The sequence below is a fragment of the Rattus norvegicus genome, chromosome 8 (genome assembly GCF_036323735.1).
Source record: "Rattus norvegicus strain BN/NHsdMcwi chromosome 8, GRCr8, whole genome shotgun sequence".
In the NCBI taxonomy this organism is placed as follows: Eukaryota; Metazoa; Chordata; class Mammalia; order Rodentia; family Muridae; genus Rattus; species Rattus norvegicus.
The window spans coordinates 72,519,988-72,539,634 of NC_086026.1; the positions used below are offsets into that span (position 1 = coordinate 72,519,988).

At 48.7% G+C, this 19,647-nt stretch overlaps 1 protein-coding gene across 4 annotated transcripts in view; it reads right to left on the minus strand.

The window, feature by feature from the left end:
* Positions 1–628: 628 nt before the first annotated feature.
* The window catches only part of Map2k5 (mitogen activated protein kinase kinase 5), a 227,780-nt gene continuing 208,761 nt past the window's right edge, over positions 629–19,647 (minus strand). For all 4 annotated transcript variants that reach the window (XM_017595501.3, XM_006243229.5, NM_017246.2 and 1 more), the window contains one exon: positions 629–1,066. In XM_017595501.3, coding sequence (XP_017450990.1) covers positions 962–1,066 — 105 coding nt within the window. In that variant the 3' untranslated portion in view covers positions 629–961. The remainder of the gene's footprint in view (positions 1,067–19,647) is intronic.

Here is a 19,647-nt window from a genome sequence, read left to right on the forward strand (position 1 = left end):
CAGCACTGGGAAGGACTGCCACTGAAACGACACAGTGTGGCTGTAGCCTGGATGGCAGTGGAGGCTGGCATGCGGGCATGCTGAGGACTCCCTTCCACCAGGTAGAAATGGGACTCTCAGTGCTTCCCTCCACCCTCTGCAAAAGAGGGAGGGCCACACTTCCTCCAGGTGGCTGCAGAATTACCTCAAGTGGCCATGAGCGGCCCAAGTCGAGAGGAGTGGTGGGCAGTCGCAGGCAGCGAGAGGCAGCTTGTGGCAGAGGAGATGGTGGCTGGGGGTGGGGAAGGTGGGGGTTTTGTAGGCCTCTGAGCTCCTCCATGTTACATTCAGGGTGATAGCTTCCTCCTCGGCTACCCAAGACCACAGCCAAGGCTAGTGCTGTTTTGATGCTGGGCCTGTGGCCAGCTCCAGTCCAGGAGAGGGCTATACTATGACCTGAGGTTTGGGTTCTGGACCTGGCTTCAGTATACCTTGCCATGGAGCTCGGTATGGGAACCTCTGAGCCCCGGTTTCTCAGGACACCTGAGCTGTGGCATGAGACTTAGCACAGAGCTACAGGAAATGACAGGATCTTGCTGCTGTCCTGCTTAGTGGGGATGTGTACTACAAACTTGTTGAAAAAACACAATCCAAAGCAGTAATACTTTATTCCCATCAGTGCTGCTGATAGGCTGACCCTTTACAACAGTAGGGAGAGATGAGGGTGGGGCCAGAGGAGGTTCCATAACCTCATCACCCCAACCCTGCACCATCTCCACCTGCCATTGTCAGTGCCTCCTCCCTACCAGTGGTGAGGGGTTCGGCAGAGGCCAGCCTTCTTGAAGACTCCCAGGTAAGGTAGAAGGTGAAAGCAGGAGGCTGTGCCCAGTACATCTCTTCCCAATCAGGCAGCAGACAGAGGGGTCACGGCTTGTTGTGACCTTGATGCCTGGTCCTGGGTGGTCAGTGTCCTGCTGAGGTCTCATGGGGGCCCCTGCTGGCTCCGTCTCTCCTCCAGAGCTCGGCAAACCCACATGGACACCACAGTGGCGTTTCCGTCATTGAACTGCACGATGAATGGGTGACCCTGTGGGGAAAAGCAAACAGTGTGACAGCGGTCAGGGGCCTGGTGCTGAGGGTGAAGTTCAGTCAGCAGAGCACTTGCCTAGTTTATGCAAAGCCCTGGGTTTGATCCTCTACCATATAAGCCAGGTGTGCTGGTGTATGGCTGTGATCCCAGAACTTAAGGGGCAGAGGTAGGAGGATCAGAAGTTCACGATGGCACAGAGCTAGCCTAAGCTACATAAGACCTTGTTATGAAAAGACAGACATAGACAGACAGACTGGGTAGTGGTGAAAAATGCCTTTAATCCAAGAGGCAGAGACAGGCAGATCAGCCAGGGCAGCCAGGAATATATATAAGAGAAACTCTGTCACGAAAAAAACAAAAACCAAACCAAACCAAACAACAAACAAAACAAAAACAAACCCAACAACGATAGACAGACAGACAAGAAATGACAGCTAGGCAGCTCAGTTTGTATTCTAAGATGTGTTCTGGCCTGGACCTGATTTCCTTTTTCAGTAACCCTACATGGTAAGAGAGCAGGCTAGAGTTTTCGAGACATTTCATCAGGTAACAGTGCTTGAAGACAGGCTGGAGGAAGCTGTGTTTGATCTCTAGGACACACGTGGTATTAGTAGAGAACTGACTCTGGAAAGTTGTCCTCTGATCTATACACACACTCACACATACACACTCACACTCACACACAAACACACATACACACAAACACACATATACACACACTCACACACACAAACATACACACACTCACACACACACTCACAAACACACATACACATACTCATACATACTCACACTCACACACACAAACATACACACACACTCACAGACTCTCACACACACACTCATACTCTCTCTCTCACACACACATACACACACACTCACACACTCTCACACACACACTCACACACTCTCATACACACACTCACACAGATAAAGTTGTTCTAAAAGAAAGGCAGGCTCAGCCCCATTTTGTAGCCTAGGTAGCTGAGGTTTTCAGCACAGTTTCAAGCCACAGCTACTGGTGGCCAAGTTTCTGGCTCAGTTGCTGCCCAGATAGCAAAGGATCGTCTTGTCAGAGGCGTTGTCAATCCCTGTTAGTTTCCTCCTTTGTCTCCTGCTCCCTTGTAAGAGAGCCAGTCTGCAAATGAAGGATAGACACGGGGCTCTAGGAGGAGGCAGCTGTCAAGAGGAGGGCTGAGGGGTGCGGCAGTTCAGGGCAGAGGGCTGGACTTCAGAGGGGCCAGTTTTGTTTCCACGTGCTCTGTCTCCAGTACTAACCTACTCCGGCCCGCAGCCAGGCCAGGGTGTATTTATCTAGCAGCCTCCTCTGTTCAGAAGCACGAAGATCAACACCCCAACCTCAGGAGTCTGAGGGCTTCCAGGGAAGGCCGGGAGCAACCAAGGACAAGCCACAGGGCTGTCAGAGCCACACAGGAAGGAGACCGGAAAGCCCATTCCATCCACCAAGCAGCATTCTGGGCCAACGACCTTCAGCAGAAACTTTGTAGCCTCCGTGAACATCAGGCTCTGGGGAATCACAGAAACTGACAGGGGGCGGGGAGATGAGGCCCCCTGATGTCCGCCCCAGCTCCTGCCTCTCTTCCCTCCATCCACCTTCCTTCCTGTCCCTGCTGGCTCACAGGGCTTTGAGCTACTTTCCTGTACACCTGGCTGTGACTGTGGCTTTGGCAATAGCCAGGCCTTAGGAATGTGTTCTAAACCTCCCAGGGCCCAGCAGCCTCGTCACATGACCCATGGCTTAGAGGGATGTGGATCAACTGTGTCCTGACCCCAGCACTTACCAGGCTCTGTGAGGATCGGGTGGAGCTTGGGGGTGGGGGTGGGGGCGAGGGACACTATCCAGGCTCTCCAGCCTGGCTAATTATGGTCAGAAAACTGTCTCTGGAGCTTGTGCCCAGTTGAGGGCCTAGGGCAATGCCTAAAGCCAGCTGGGTACCTATTGTCCCTCATGGCAATCTGTTGGGGTTCCAGACATGAGCAGGACCCCAACAAAGGGCTCTGGAAGCCAGGGGCCTGGGTGGGAGTTGAGACAAGAGGCACTACACTTTGTCTTCCATATGTTCTCCTGTTTGTACTAGCCCAGCCTCTGCCTGCTTTCACATGGCTGCCTAGGTAGAAAATCCTCTTCATGAATTCCTGTACATATTTTTTTCCCCCGGACTTGGGAGAGGTGACCTTGTGCCCCTCTGAAGAACAAAGACATAAGCTGTGCTCAGGAGGACGGCCCCTCCCCCCAAGCCCAGAGTAACACAGTGTCACTTTCACAGAATGCCGGGTGACTTTGGGCCATATGCTCCATCACGGTTATCATCTGTCTGAGAGCAGGCAGAGTGGAACTGAGGAGGGAGTGGAGGCGGCCAGGGAGAGCTGATGGGTGCGCACTGGGCAGCGTTGCCTATGCCCTGGGATAGGAGGGGAGTAGAGGGGTCACCAGGTTGCTGGCCTCCTGGCTCTGTGGAGGCCCCTGCCCTTTCTCGACCCTTGCTGGGGGGCTGACTCCAGCTCTTGAGCACCACTGATGAGGCATGCCTCTCTGTGGAACTTAGGTCACCACACAAGAAAGAGACTCTGACAACAGGCTCTGTCCCCAGTCTCTGCTGCCTGCTTTCGGGCAAGCATCTGAGAGGCAGATAGGGAGTGAAGTGCAGGAGACAGCACAAAGCAGAGCTTGGCAGAAGCTATGCAGCTTCTTGATGGCTTCCTCACCAGGCAGTGGGAACTCTCACTTCCTGTTCTCTCACAGGGCCAAATGCAGCAACTGAATTGGCAGGGGCTTAAGTCTTCCACAACACATACTCATCACAGAGGATAAAGATGTAATGAAGGCAAAAGACTGGAGCTAGAAGATGTAAGATGTGTCCGAAAGTGGGTCAGTGGGGTGAGCAAGATAAGCCAACCACCAGAGAGCCAGCATCATCTGCTACATATGCCCTCCGAAGAGGAAGGAGAGGAGGGGAAGGAGTGGAGGAGGAGGAGGAGGAGGAGGAGGAGAAAGGTATTGGTGACAACTGCTGTGTCAGGAGAAAGCTGTCACCCCAGCCTGCTCTGGTCTTTGATGTCCCAGCTTTCAGCTGATGGTTCTGCTTCTTGCCCACAGTCTACTGCAATAAGATGCTTTCCTGCAGGAGAGACAGCAGACCCTGCTGAGCCTTGTTGTGAGGCAAGACTGGGGCTCCAAGCCTGCTTACCATGATGGGTAAGGCTACCCGAGACCCAGCAGCTGGTCTCCCAGTCTAGTGCTCAGTGAGAACCTCCCTGTCTGCCATTCTTAGTTGGGCTCTGAGTTTCTTGTTAAGTAAGAACTTGCCCTTTGGGCTGCCCACATTTTTTTCTGTGTAAAGTTGCTAAGGAACACATTTGAATTGAACTTGTGCCTGGGCTGCAGGGCCTGGTAGGTATGATGTCTGATTCATGACAGGACTCCACACTGCCTAAGACATGGGAAAGCAATATACGCATGTGTGCAACATGCTTGTCCATCCCTACCCACCAAACCCTCACTGTGTGCAGGCACAGCCAACTTGAACTCTCCTATACAAGGCTTCAGAAACTCTGGACCAGGGCAAGTGGGGTGGGGAGAGAGCAAGAGAGCGAGGGTGGTTTAAGAGCAGGACACTCTTTCTCCATGCTGCCTGCCTGCTGCTGCTGCTCCCTGGAGTGGGCACAGCAGTTCTGTCCTTTCGGTTTAAAGAGGATTGTGCATGCATAGGCACACTGACTCTGGGTAAAGGCCCACTGGCAGCTTCTTCACTGAGACTTGTGTGCCAGGCACGGGCAACCAACGGCTACCTACTCAGCAGCTCCCCGTGTATGAGGATCAGTCCATCTTCAGATGAGGATGCAAGGCAGAAGATTAAGACCGCAGAACTGAACCTTTCTTTCCACCATCTCCAGCGCCCAACCCTGGGATTACACAACTTTCTCTTTAGTCTGGGGTGGAAGGAAAGCATGGCACCTGCCTGCAGGAAAGGCTGACTTCAAAGCAGGAGGGACAGATGTCATCTGCCTGCTGATGTCAGCCTCTCTGGACCTCAGAGTGACTGGGCCCAGAGTTGGAGGCTGGGGCAGAAGAACCATCAGAAACTGGCTAGCAGCAACAGCAAATCCCAGCACTCTCTCGGTGGAGCCTGTCTGTCCTGCCCTTTCCAGAACATCTTCTTTTGCCCTTCCTGTGGCACACTCTGCTACAGGTGTCCTTGTCACAAAGCAGGCTGGCTATGTACCCTCCGAAGCCTGTGCTCAGGTTGGGGTGGATCCAGACCTCACCAGCACACTAGGTGGGAGAGGACAGCTTAGCTCCCGTGTAATCAGGCCAGGCCGGTCTAGAACCCAAATTAGTAGAGTTCAACAAACTGTGCATGCCTGCTGGATGGGGCCTCCCAGCACCCAGGCAGGTGTCTATAAAGATGGTCGGGGTGTCTGGAGAGGGCCTGTGAGGTGTGCGTGTGTGCATGTGTGTGTGTGCGTGTGTGTGCGTGTGTTGTGTGTGTGTGTGTGTGTGTGTGTGTGTGTGTGTGTGTGTGGTGGTTATAGCCATCTTTCTGAGGGATCCCACTTCCCCTCTCAGTCTGAGTCAGGGCTCTTAGGATCTACATGAGCTCAGACCTGTGGCACTGCTGGGAGTGAAGCGTTCCATTACAATGCTGTTAAAGGATGCCTTAATCTGTATTTTTAAAACCCAACTAATAAGAACAACCTGTGGGTTGGGGATTTAGCTCAGTGGTAGAGCGCTTGCCTAGCAAGTGCAAGGCCCTGGGTTCAGTCCCCAGCTCTGGGAAAAAAAAAAACAAAAACAAAAAAAACAACCTGTGCTCAGCTATGTTCAGTTCACAGTACCACATGAACACCTTGTGTTATGATGTTTTTGCAGGCCTTAGGGGCAAAGCCGTGAACCTGTTCAATCTGTTGTACCTGCTACTGACTTTAGACGTGTGTGGGGGGGGGCTGTGCGGTACACTGGCGATCTGAAAACACACAGGGCTATGATGTCCTACTCTGACTGCACCTGAGTATAACATCCTGGGAGCACACCATGAGCCTAGGCACATGGCCAGCCAGCTGACACAGTGGGGTGGGGACTGTCTGAGAGCAAGGCTCTAAAGTCCACAGCACATCTGTACTCCATGCTTACTTACCACAAGCATTTATGTAAACACTGGGTGCATACTGTCAGGAGCTAGGTCTTGAAATAAAACTTTTCTGTGATTCCTTTAAACATTTTAAAGTTAATTTGATTTCAATTGTGTACATATGTGTATGCCTGTGTGTGGTTATGTATGCATCATGTATGCAGTGCCTATGGAGGCCAGGAGAGGGCGTCAGACCCAGTGGAGGTAGAGTTGCCAGTGACTGTGAGCTGCCTATGTTAGGACCAGGGCTGTAAGCACAGGCTTACAATCCCAGCTATTTGGGAGACTGAGGCAGGGGGGGAATCACAAGTTCAAAGCTTGTCTGGGTTACAGAGTGAGCTTACGACCAGCCTGGTTCACTTAGCAAGGTTCTGCCTCAAAATGAAAACAGAAAGAGGCCTGGAGGTATAGCTCACTGGCAGAGTGTTTGCCTGGAAAACACAGGTCTTAATAAAAAAGCAGCATCACACATGTACCCACCCCTCACCCACTCACTGACACCTACCTCTGCCTTCTTTTATAAGAGAAATGTTCTGTGTCCTCCCCACCTCTCTCTCCTCTCTCTCTCCCTCCTTCCCTCCCTCTACACTTATTGTAACACAGCTGAAATTACCAACCTAAAATTCAAGTTGAGAAGGCCAAAGAGATCTCATTAGTAACACGTCTTGCCTCACAAGCCATGAGGATGTACTGTGACCACAGAAACAATATAAAAAAATGCCTGGCATAGTAGAGTTTTCTGTGGGGGGCACCGACAAGCAGGTAGGTCCCTGGAACTTCAGGCTAGTGAGAGGCTCCCTGCTGAGAGTGACATCTGTGGTTGTTCTCTGGCCTCTACACTCACACACACTGGAACATGGACACACCCACACCCACACCCACAAAAGAAAACAACTCAGGTAAGAGACAAACACCGAGTGCTGTGCTGCACTCAGTGATTCTTCAAGCTTTGCTAAGCTAAGCTAAAAATGTAGGTGATCAGTTAAGATATTAAAATTAGAATGTAACTTCTTCTTTTCTTTGAGACAGGTTTCTCTTTGTAGCCCTGGCTGTCCTGTAGGCCAGGCTGTCCTGGAACTCAGATCTTCCTGCCTCTGCTTCTCGAATGCTGGGAACAGAGGTGTGGGCCACTACCACCTGCCTGGAATATAATTTCTAAACCAATGGGCAGATCATCCCCTAGGCAGGTGTGGCAGTCATGCTTATGCTTTGTAAACCTGTCACATGAGTTCAGGCGGAGTTTCCCACCTGCCATCACACCTGGGCTCAAAAACTTCTGAACGTTGGGGTTTTTTTTGTTTTTTTGTTTTTTTGTTTTTTGATTTTCAACATGTACTTGAAGTTGAATAGTGTGAGCTGGGATCAGTGGGAGAGAATGTGCAAGGTCCTCCAGCACCACCAAACCAAACCAAACAAAACCCAACCCAACCCAACCCAACATCAACCCAACCCAACCCAACCCCAACCCAACCCAACATCAACCCAATCCAACCCAACCCAACCCCAACTCAACCCAACCCAACCCCAACTCAACCCAACCCAACCCCAACTCAACCCAACCCAACCCAATCCAAACCAATTCAACCTCAACTCAACCCAACCCCAACTCAACCCAACCCAACCCAATCCAAACCAATTCAACCCCAACTCAACCCAACCCCAACCCAATCCCAACCCCAACCCAATCCAACTCAAGCAAACCCAACCCAACCCCACCCCAACCCAACTCAAAACCAAACCAAACCAAACCAAACCAAACCAAAGCAAAACCAAGCCAAGCCAAACCAACCCAATCCGATCCGAGGAAGGCATACCCCAATTGCCTGATGCTCAGTGTGCACTCAACAGGGATACTGAACAGCTGGAGGTAGAGCTCAGTGGTCTGGCATCTCCCAGCATGTTTGAGGTTCAGGGCTACAACCCTACCATTATGACATCCCCAAGATCTGACTGACAGACAAAGTCACCCGACAGATTACAAAATATTAAACAGGAAATCCTAGGAGACACTATTGTGATGGTGGCAAGACTATGAAGGAGTGAGATGAGAAGACAAAGATGGGCACCGTGAGGAAACACTGGCCTTCCTACCACACTAGCAAGGACGGGGAGAAATTGGTAGAGACACGAATGTCAGGGCTGAACAGGGGAGCAGAAGCACAGAGCCAGCACAGGAGCAGCAGACCATGTACAAAAGACCTATGATCTGGGGTGGGGTGCATGGGGGTGAAGGATGGTGCTGATTTCTGCATACGAGAGTCAGAGGTGGGAAGGTGAGAGCCGTTAGCCTGGACTACACAGCCAATCCCTGTCTCAGTACCCCTTGGTCTACTGTCAAGCATGAAAGTGGGAGAAAGCAAAGATGAAAGGGGAGGGAGGGAAGGAGAGAGAGAGAGAGAGACAGACAGACAGATAGACACATAGAGATATTCCATGAGTATGACAGTGAGGCAGGGATGGAGGCCATGGGCAAGGTCTCCATATTCCTTACTTACTTCCATACTGATGAACACATTTCCCAGAGATGGTTCTCAGCCCTAGAACATACTCTGAACTTTCCAAAGCCATGGTCTTGTCTTATTTCTAGAAATGTCCATTAAGCAGGGCTGCTAGCTGCTTAAACCCCACCTTTGTCTTTCTAGTTTCTTAGCAGAAGAAGCAAACTGTAAACAGTCCACAAAGACTGAAACAAAAGCAGACATTTTATTGTCCTTTTACTGTCTGTCACTATGGTCTCACAGGGCTTTGGGGGCCTCATACTGGGGTGTGTGTGTGTGTGTGTGTGTGTGTGTGTGTGTGTGTGTGTGTCCTTTAGACTTACAATGGGACTGAGTAACAGAGGCAGAGGAATCAGTTCCGTGGTTAAGAGCATGAGCTCCAAGGCAGCTCAGAGCTGCCTGGGCCTCCAGCTCCAGGGACAGCCAATTCCTCTGGCTTTCCTGGGCCCTGCACTCAGGTATAGATGCCACCCCCACTCCCAGTGGACATAACTAACAGTAACAAAGCTAAACCTTTAAAAGACAACAAGAAAGTCCCAAGCCATCAGACCTTGCTTATAACACCAAGGATTAAAAACAATCAGTTTCTGGGTGTGGTGGCACATGTCTTTAATCACAGCACTGAGGGGGCAGAGACAGTTGGGTCTCTATGAGTTTAAGGCCAACCTGGTCTACATGGTAAGTTCCAGGCTATGCAGGGCTACATAATAATATCCTGTCATAAAGAAAGAAAAGATAATGATCAGTTTTCCATTCAAAACTGTATATTTGCACTTCTCCATAATGTCCACAAAAACCAGAGGAGGAGGAGGAGGAGGAAGATGAGGAAGAGGAGGATGAGGAGGAGGATGAGGATGAGGAGCAGTAGTAGCAAACTTGTTGAAAGTTAAGATCATTTTGTGGCCCAGAAGCAAATAAAAATCAACAGACTCCACTGTTAGCCCTGAGCAGTGTTTTCTAAACCATAGTGCAAGAATTTTTGATACTTAGCTATTCTGTTATTGATTTGCTGTGCTTTGCAAGGTAGCTCTGAAGGAAACTACATGTGCAGAAGCCTGGAATGGACTTTCTGTGGCTGTGAGTGGGTGGCCTGTGTGTTGAGGTGCTGTGGGTGGTCATCCTCAGGATGAATGACAAAGGGTTCACTCTTCACTTTCAGTGTGCCTGCCTCACTGATAAGGAGACTTGGATTCAGCCAGGATCCCTGTGAAGGGAGGGTATTTTGGCTGGCACTTAAGTCAGGGCTTCAGAGCTCTGGAACCTTTTCTGTCACATATTCATTCTCCCTCTTAGACAGGGTCTCACGTAGTCCAGGTCGTCTGTACTTACTACATAGCCAAAGACACCCGGAATTTCTGCTCCTCTAGTTCCCTTGTGCTGGGATGGCAGGCATGGGTCACCTAGCTCAGCCTTCTCTGTGCTGGGGATGGAGCTCAGGGCTCACAAGTGCCGGGCGGGCAGGCATTCTGCCCTAACTTCTTAGCACACTGTTATTTGGTGCCCTCAGAAAATGATATTTCGAAAACAATTTGACATCCACTCTCATTTCTGACTTAAGAGCAAAGGATCATTGCTTCTCGCAATTTATACAGAACATTATTAATTGTTTATTTTCTATTTAGTGGGACTGCTTGCTCCCATCGATAGGTGCTTTGTAGTCTATGGCCACTATGAGTTAACACCCCTATCTTAGACTATGAGTCTGAATGCTAAACTAAACTGTGAACAAGGCTTTACTCTGTACCTCAAGGCTTTACTCTGTACCTCAAGGCTTTACTCAGTCCAATGATTTTGGCTTGAAAACTTAATTTTATTTTTTGAATGCATGTGTGTGTGTGTGTGTGTGTGTGTGTGTGTGTGTGTGTGTGTGAATGTGCAGAGGCCAGAAGTCAACTTCTCTTGCTTTCCGTCTCATTTTTGGGACAGGGTCTCTCACCGCAGCAAGAGCCATTTGCTAGATGGCTGCCAGTGAGCCTGAGGATCCAGTTGTCTTTGCTTCCCCAGTGCTGGGATTACTGATGCTCAGGCCACGATGCCCACCTTTTATGTGGGTGGTGGGATCTGAACTCAGGTCTTCAAGCTCTCATCACAGAACTTCATCTACTGTGCCACATCCATACACCCTGAAGGATTGTAGGTGCAGCCTCTCCTTCAATCTCAACCCCCACCCAGACACACACACACAGACATACAGACAGACACAGACACAGACACAGACAGACACACACACATACACACACACACACACACACACACACACACACACACACACACAAGCACGCACAAACAAATGGTCAAATATAGATAGAAAGACAGTGCAGAGGAAGACTGGGACCAGAACTAAGAAACAGTGTCCATTAGCAAAACTCCATAAAGATAATGAAACTGAAACACTGGTTTGGGGTCAACCATCCACGGATGCACGGCCCTACACATGGCAACAGAGAACCCAACAAGGTTCACTGACAAGAATCTATCCAAGGAGTTAAAGAAAAAAAAAAAAAGAGAGAGAGAGAGAGAGACAAATCTGGAAGTCCAGATGTATAGAATCTATTTAAAATGAAAGGAGTGTATGATAAATTTGAAATCTAATATGAGGTTTCTTTCATTTTCTTTTTTTCTCTCTTTTTCTTCATTCCTTTTTCTTCCCTCTCGCCCTCCCTCCCTCTTCCCTTCATTCCATCTCTCACCTTTTTTCTAGTCTTGAGTTTATACAGGATGTGCTTTATTTAGATGGGTGCCTTCCTGGGGAAAGAACACCTCATTCACCAGACACTGAAGTAAAGACACCCTGTCACCTGAGTGTTGGAACACCAATCTTAAGCACAGCAAAAGATATCACTTTGTCCATGGCCTTTCTGGAACACTCTCTAGAAAGAAATGTGTGATGTCACAGGAGCAGAGAGACCTGCCACCCTATAAATTCAGTAAAGGCCTATGGGCACTTAGGGCCCAAGTTGTTCTTGGCTTCCTCTGCAGAGTTTGGTCACCTCTAAGATTTATGCTCAAGGTGGAGGGAAATAGAAAGAAACATCCCTGGGTAGATTTATGACATCACCTTGCTTTTTACTAACATTAGAGATGACACTCAATGACATAATCTTGGAACAACTGCAGAACAGCTCAGAAACTCTGTGGGAAGTTTTATATTTTGGCTTCAGAGCACTTTGTGGTGGCAAGGTCAGGTGGAGAGGGCCAGGGAAATGAGCCAGAGCGGCTTGGGAGAGTGAGTGTCAGCTGGTTTAATTTTCTGTGTCAACTCTGAAAATTAGATAAACAATGACAAACCAGGCTTTTTAAATGAACTTGTCACTTCTGGTTTTCTTGATACAGGGTAACATTTTTCAAGTCCTGGTAGCCCCAAAGACAGATTTAACCCCTAAGAGGTTTACCTAAGTAAAGGTTTGAAAGATCCTGCATCTGAAAACAAAAGGTTTATACCCCTTACAAGAAAGCCAAATTATCTTTGAAATCTAGATACTCTTCTCCCCGACAGTCAAAGGGATTTTACCAGCCAAGTGCAAAAGGCTTTGTGGGAGGGATGGGGAGTCCGTTCCCTCGCATTACCTTATCATCTTGCTCCCAGATTGTCAGTCCTTTAGCATGGGTCCTCTGGGCTTAACCTGCTTTTCCTAGCGGAAGTCCTTTCCCAGGATTCTAGAACACAGAAGTCCTCACAGGTCCTCCCTCACCTCCTCTGCCCAAACAGGTGAGCACATACCCTGCCCTGCAGCCCTGCTGCTTGCTGTGCTGCTGTCTAGAAGAGGTGGGAGCTCTGTTGCCATCTATACTCAGCCACAGCATGCTCCCTTGTGGCCAGGGGAAGGAAAAAGGCGTTTTCTCAGCTGTTTTATTAGTCATTTATTCATCCATTTATTACTGTGTGTGTGTGCCCACGCTACATCATGTATGTGAACATCAGAGGTCAACTGGCAAAGAGTCAGCCTTCTCTGTCTCCAACGTGTGTCCCAGAGATTGAACTCGGGCCATTAGGCTCTGGGCTAAGTGCTCTTACTGGAGTCCCAGATGCGTGGCCCTTCCTGCCTCCATTGCCTTTGCTCTCAGGGTAGCTATTCAGTGATGACGTGGCCTGAACATGCTCTGTAGAGCCTGTTTACGGGCTCTGGCATCTGGACAGGTGCTCATTCTCACAGCTACCCAGGAAGTCTCTGAGAGCCCTGCTGTTATTCTGTTCCATTAGTGAGAAAACTAGGCTCAGGTGTGTTAAGAGATTTGGCCAAGGTGGGTGTGGGATTGAAGTGCAGAAGTTCCAAACCTGGGCCATTGTTCTAACACAGTGAAGGCGGTGTAAAGTAGCAGTGACTTAGAGCAGGCCAAGGGCCCATGTATCTATCTCCAAAGGCCCCATCAGAAAGTAATGCTGGTGAGTGCCTGTGACTTCCGCACTTTCGAGGTAGGGAAGACTGAGTGTGAGACCAGCCTGGGATGCACAAGGAACTCTGAGTTACATAGCTAAAAACAGACAAAGACAGACAGATGGACAAACAGATAAATAGAAAAAATAAAAGCTAACTTCTTTTATAGGCAGAGCTCCTGCACTTTGATATGGTAATGGTGGTACTCCAGGCAAACCTCACTGGCTGGGAACTAACCTTGGTTCCCCACCACTCTTGCTCCACACCCTAGAGACAGTGTTAATGCAGGGACAGTAAGGCTCGTGTTCTCTCTCTCTCTCTCTCTCTCTCTCTCTCTCTCTCTCTCTCTCTCTTTCTCTCCCCCCCCCCCCACACACACACACACACACCACTTCTGCCTCATCCTTGATTCTGAGGCTCTTCTGTTCACTGGAGGTAAATCTCCTCTAAAAATCACAAGCATGAAGATAATTTCCTATGGCGGCCCAAATGGTGCAGTTTCTGCCTGACCTGCTGACCTTGTGTGCCACAGGCAGTAGGATGGGGAGTGAGGGCTGAGACTCTGCTTTCTGGGTATGAGGGCCCATCTCCACTTGGACTGCAGCACCCCACACCCCAAGCCTCAGCCCTGAAGAACCAACTTGTTCTCCATGTAAAACAAGGCCAAGCTGACTTCTCCTGGGCTCAGCAGCCCATGTAAGAAAAGTGCAAGTTAGAAACAAGGAATCCAACTGTTGCTTATACTAACAGCTTACAGACACGATGGCAGTGCCCTCAGACAGCATTTCAAATACAGTTTATTAGTGTGTGATATGAAAAGGGTATTTTTATTGCATGATATAATGCAATGGGACCTTGGGCGCTCTGTGGAAAGACCTCACACTCAGAAGTGTAATGAACCCATAGTCCCAAAAACATTATACTGTACATTAACCTATCATTAATGGCACATTAGGGCCAGGGGCGTTGCACGCTTGCTGGTCAGGGCCCCATCAGGACAGTGTTGAGAAAACCACATAGTCTTCCCAGGCTTAAAACAAATAGAGAAAATAAATATTCCCGACGTCTACAGGCGGCTTTAAAGCAAGTTCAGTCTCTGCTCTGCCTTGCAATGTCAAAGGCTGCCTTTTGACAAGAGGAAGTTAGGCATTGAACAAAGAGGCAAAGTACTGTGTTACTGTGTACCCCAGCTAGTGACTACACAGCCTCAGTGTGGCTCAGCAAGGCGTAGCACAGAGGACCCCTCTGGCAGTGTGAACCCTGCCTAAAGGGGACACAGACTTGCAGGGTGGGAAGGTGCCTTAGCAGCTGTGAATCCATTCCTCATTTTTCGGTCTGGGATGCCAAGGAATTCAATAAATGTGAAAGAAGGTAACAGAGCCCAGCAAAGAAACGGCAAATGAGGTAACAAACAAACAACAACAACAACAAAAACCTGGCCAATGAACACTAAAAACAGCAAACCAAACCCATTTATTCTCATACTTAATAAAAGAAACGCCAATCCAACAACAGACACATTTACCACTGATCAGATGGCAATGATTAAAGGATGATAATTTATATCAAATGAGATAGGAAAATTGGCTTCACATATCCAGCCTTAAAAATCTACATAAAGCCATTGTCTTAAAAAATTAAGTGTATGGGGGGAGGGCGGTAACGGGGGGGGGGAGGGGAACACCCATATAGAAGGGGAGGGGTAGGGGTTAGGGGGATGTTGGCCTGGAAACCGGGAAAGGGAATAACAATCGAAATTTAAATAAGAAATACTCAAGTTAATAAAGAAATAAAAAAAGAAAAAATTAAGTGTATGTATATACACATCATATATATATGGATATGTGTATGAGCCACTGCATGGGTGCTGAGCTCAGAGAACAGCCTGCTGGAGCTGGTCTCTCCTTATGCCATGTGGGACCAGGAATTGAACTCAGGTCGTCTGGCTTGACAGCAATCATTTCTACCCAGTGAGCCATCTTGCTAGTCTGAGATCATGGTCTTAATAGTAAAAATATAGAAATAGCTAACATGTTCTAAGACAGAGTTCTGGTTAAATAAACGTAGCATATCCACCTTAGGGAATGCCAAATGTCCACCAAGAATGAGGACTTCTATATGATGTAGGGGGATCTAGAAGACACACATAACCAAAGGCCACAGGGGAATGGAAAGTCAAGCCGGAGGAGGGGGAGGAGGAGGAGGGGGAAGTGGGGGAGGGGGAAAGAGGAAGGGGGAAGATGGAGGTGGGGGGGAAGGGGAGGAGGAGACAAGCTTCTCCTGTAGTAGGTGAGTGATTAACCACAACACAGTTAGGAATAGCACCTGGGAACCTAGCGCTTCCCTTTTCCTGAGCTGAGCGCTTTCTCTTTCAGCCTGACCTCAACAGAACTTTCACAAGACATCAACAGTGAGCTAGGCACTTCCTGGATCACTGGGCAAGTGACAGGATGGAGGACATGGAAACTGGGCAAGGTCAGGGCTCTGGCTTCGCCTGAAGCACAATCAGATTTCTTTCTGGAAACATCTACCTCCTTAACATAATCAAGGAGAAGACCTAGGAGCCCAGCACAGGAGAGTGTTGCTGCAGCCCCTGCCAGGCTGGGGACTTAAGTGCTCTCCTCATCCTCCACCTTCTCTTCTTCTTGATATCTTTGGGCAAGAGACTTGGCGGCAACACTCTGAAATGCTGGATTTTGTTTGTCCTAGGGTCTGCCAGCACACTCGGTAATTACAATGTTGATTAGTAAACAGTTCCAACATATGACAGACAATGCGGCTAAAGCCTACAGTTAGGTCAATAAGTGATTTAGACTTGCCATTTAAAAAAAATCTCATTTAAATTTTGCATACATTAATCACTACCATACTTCAAGGTTCTGATATCCACCTGACTACAATATTAAAATAAAACTTGCTGCCCCAGGGAAATCCTACTTATTCTTAATTGTTTCCAGGCTTTGATGGGCTTTTAATCTAAGATTAATTTATGCAATTTTAAATAACTCTTCTTATGATTAATAAGCTTGAAAATTAAAAGGAGTCTAAAGCAATTATAATGAGCATTTGGTCATAACCTCATTAGATGAGGGAGTGAAGGGTACAGCTTTGGAATTCTTACAAGACTACAATTTAAGGTTACTTTTAGAGAAGTCAAACACAGTCCCAGCAATTGCAAAGGCAGGTTAGCAGAGGTCAGTGTTAAAATGACGGCCAGCAAGATTAGCATAGTAATGATGTTCCCAACAGAAGGGAAGGACGCTGGGAAGGATGGGGAGACAAGAGGCTCCTGGCTTCCAGTGCAGGTCCTGGCTCTCTTGGATAGAGACCGTCAAGGGCTTTTGGAAAGAGGTAGATGGTTAGGACAGTTTCTGCTCGATGATCAGTTTTGGGCTAGAACCTGACTTCTTCACTCCATCCAGCAGACCTCAGCTCAGTGTCCCTTTTGCTGGCCACCTACTGTCTGTCCAGGCCCTCTGCTGAACAACCAACGGGGCATCCTGCTTTACTGCTCCACTCTAGAAGGGCCCTCCCAGGTAGGTTCGGTCCAGCTCAGCTCATGCTGCCCACCACATTTGCAAGGCCGTCTTTATTTTAGCCAAGGTGGGGCCCTCACTGTCCTCTGATGTCCCTGGACTCAGCCTGTGTCTTTTCTTTCATGGAATGTCTTCTCTCACCTCTCCAACAGCAGTGATGGTAGCTACTGAGCGCTTACTGTATGTCAGGCCATTGCTAAGCAAGTGACATTTTTTAAAATTTCACCTAAAAATGACACTTTGGCTAGAGAAACTGTTCAGTTGGCAAAGTGCTTGCCTCAAGTGTGAGGACATACACTGCGACCCCAGAGCGAAACTGGGTACTTGCTTGTGATTCCAATGCTGGGAAGGCAGGGCACAGGAAGATAGATCCCTGAGGTGTGGAGCCCCAGGCTCGTGAGATACTCTGTCTCAAAGCAAAGACAAACAAATAAAATCCAAGTGTCTTTTTAAGGTTATCATTGGTGTGATGAGACACCATGACAAAGCAGCCTGGGGAGGAAAGGGCTCTTTCGCTTATGGATCCACACCACTGTTCATCACTGAAGGAAGTCAGGACAGGAAGACAAGCAGGGCAGGAACCTGGGGACAGGAGAAAGCAGAGGCCATAGAGGAATGCTGCTTATTGGACTTGACTCCAAGGCTTGCTCAGCCTGCTTTCTCCCCCCCACTCCAGCACCAGCCCAGGGATAGCCCCACCCACAATGGGCTGGGCCCACCCCCATCAATCACTAATTAAGAAAATGCCCTTCAGGCTTGCTCACAGCCTGATCTTATAGAGGCATTTTCTTTTCTTTTTTTTTTTTTTTTAAAGATTTATTTATTGTATGTATAGGAGTACACTGTAGCTACTGTCTTCAGACACATCAGATGAGGGCATTACAGATGGTTGTGAGCCACCATGTGGTTGCTGGGAATTGAACTCAGGACCTCTGGAAGAGCAGTCAGTGTTCTTAACCTCTGAGCCATCTCTCCAGCCCTAGAGGCATTTTCTTAACTGAGCCTTCCTCCTTTCTGATGACTCTAACTTGTGTCAAGTTCACACAACACTAAACCAGACAATTCCTCAGAAATGAACCCCAGCATTGACGTCTGGTCTCCACCACATGTGTACACACACACACACACACACACACACACACACACACACACACACACACTCGATCATGCTTTGTAAACTGAGGTTGGCAGGAAAGGAGGAGCTCTCAGCTCTCCTGCCACTTTCTAATTCCTGAACTTGGTTGCCTTTCCTACCTGAGAGGCTGAGGTAGAGCCGAGTGTTCTCCCTGACCACCGAGGTTCCCCAGCCACACCTCCTGACACTATACACACTCAAGAAGGGAGTGCTCGGCTTGTCCCAGTTCTCCAAATACCACCAATGGATGTGCCTTAGCTGTTCCTGAGGACACTGTGACAGGTCTGACAGTCTTTCCACACACACACACACACACACACACACACACACACACACACACACACTTCACTGCTCCTCTTAGCAGTTTCCTCCAAGCACAGGCCCATTACATCTCAATGCTGACTGGAACAGACACACAGACACAAGAGTCAAGATTCCTAGCTGTGTGGAGCAATGGCACACCAGGCCCCACCAGGGAGACCGCTGAACCAGTGGTCGTTAACTGTAAACATCCCCCACACCTGAACTTGTTCCAAGTCCAAGAAGCTACAAACTGGAGGTGCCCAGGAATCTTAGATGTCAACATAACCTAATCAGGCTGCACGAGTGAGACCTACACAAGTCAAGCAATGAGGAGCTTACAAACATACGTCCATAAATTCTACCTTATGCTGGAAGTTCACAGCGAAATGTAACCTGTGTCATGGGCATTACCATTTCCATTAAAATTTATTATTTATTAATAATTATTATTTTCAAGACAGGTTCTCATGCAGCTCAGGCTAGCCATGAGCTTGCTATGTAGCCTTGGATAACTATGGCTTCCTCGATCCTTCTGCCTCTATTGTCTGAGTGCTGGGATTATAAGGCTGTACCACCACACCTGGCTTATGCTGGGCTGGGAAGCAAACCTAGGGCCTGTGCTCGCTAGACAGTGCTCTACCAATGGAGTCACATTGCCAGCCCCGCCTCTCCCGTTTCACAGTGAAGGCATGAGCTAACTAAACAGCTGGGCTCCCCTGCTTCCCGGAGGTCGTGCTTGTACTGGGGACCCTGCTTTGGATGTCCAACTCTGGCTCACTGGGGTGCTAGTCTCATGAATATGGGGGAGGGCACTTTCCTCCCTATTCTGAGAGGCCCCACTCTCTTGTTCACAAGCCTCTCAAAGCTCTTGCCACAGTTTGGGATCGACAGGGTCTAATCCCAAGCTGGTCTGGAATTCTCTGTGCTGTTGACTGTGACCCTGAATTCCAAGCTCCTTTCTGCATGTATTTAAGTGCTGGGATTACAGATGGGCCCGTCCTTGCTCAGCCCTACAGGGGGTTTTGTTGTCTTTGGTGCCTTTACTGGGACAGCTGCAGAGGACCAGTGCCTGAACGGCAGCGCTCTGTCCTCTGACTTCTCTCACAGCAACTCAAGTGGCTGACTTGTGGCTTCTTGTTCCCACACTTCAGGACACAACGCCAGGAGCTACATCCCACTGAAGGCTAACACAAAGCTTCCTCCACAGAGAAAAGAAAATGTCATCTGCTTCCAGCAACACTCTCAGGTTTGATTCCCTTGCTTGGTGGCTGGGTTTAAGAAGCAACACAGACACTGTGCTGTCCTCCACTCAAACTCTGGACACCTTAATCTATCATCTACACATAGTATGTGCTCAGTAAAGTCGGTTGAGTCATGGAAGCTTCCCCAAGAGGACCCAGGTGCCTGGAAGCTAATTATTTCTGTAATGGTGCCTGGGACCCACAGTGTGGGGAAGTTGTGACCAGAGAACTAGGGTCAAACTCCACCCTCCGTTTTTGACATAGGATGCTAAAACCAATGGACAATAAAACCTTAAAGTGTCCATGGCTTCCCTTTAGATAACCACTTACTTAGAAGAT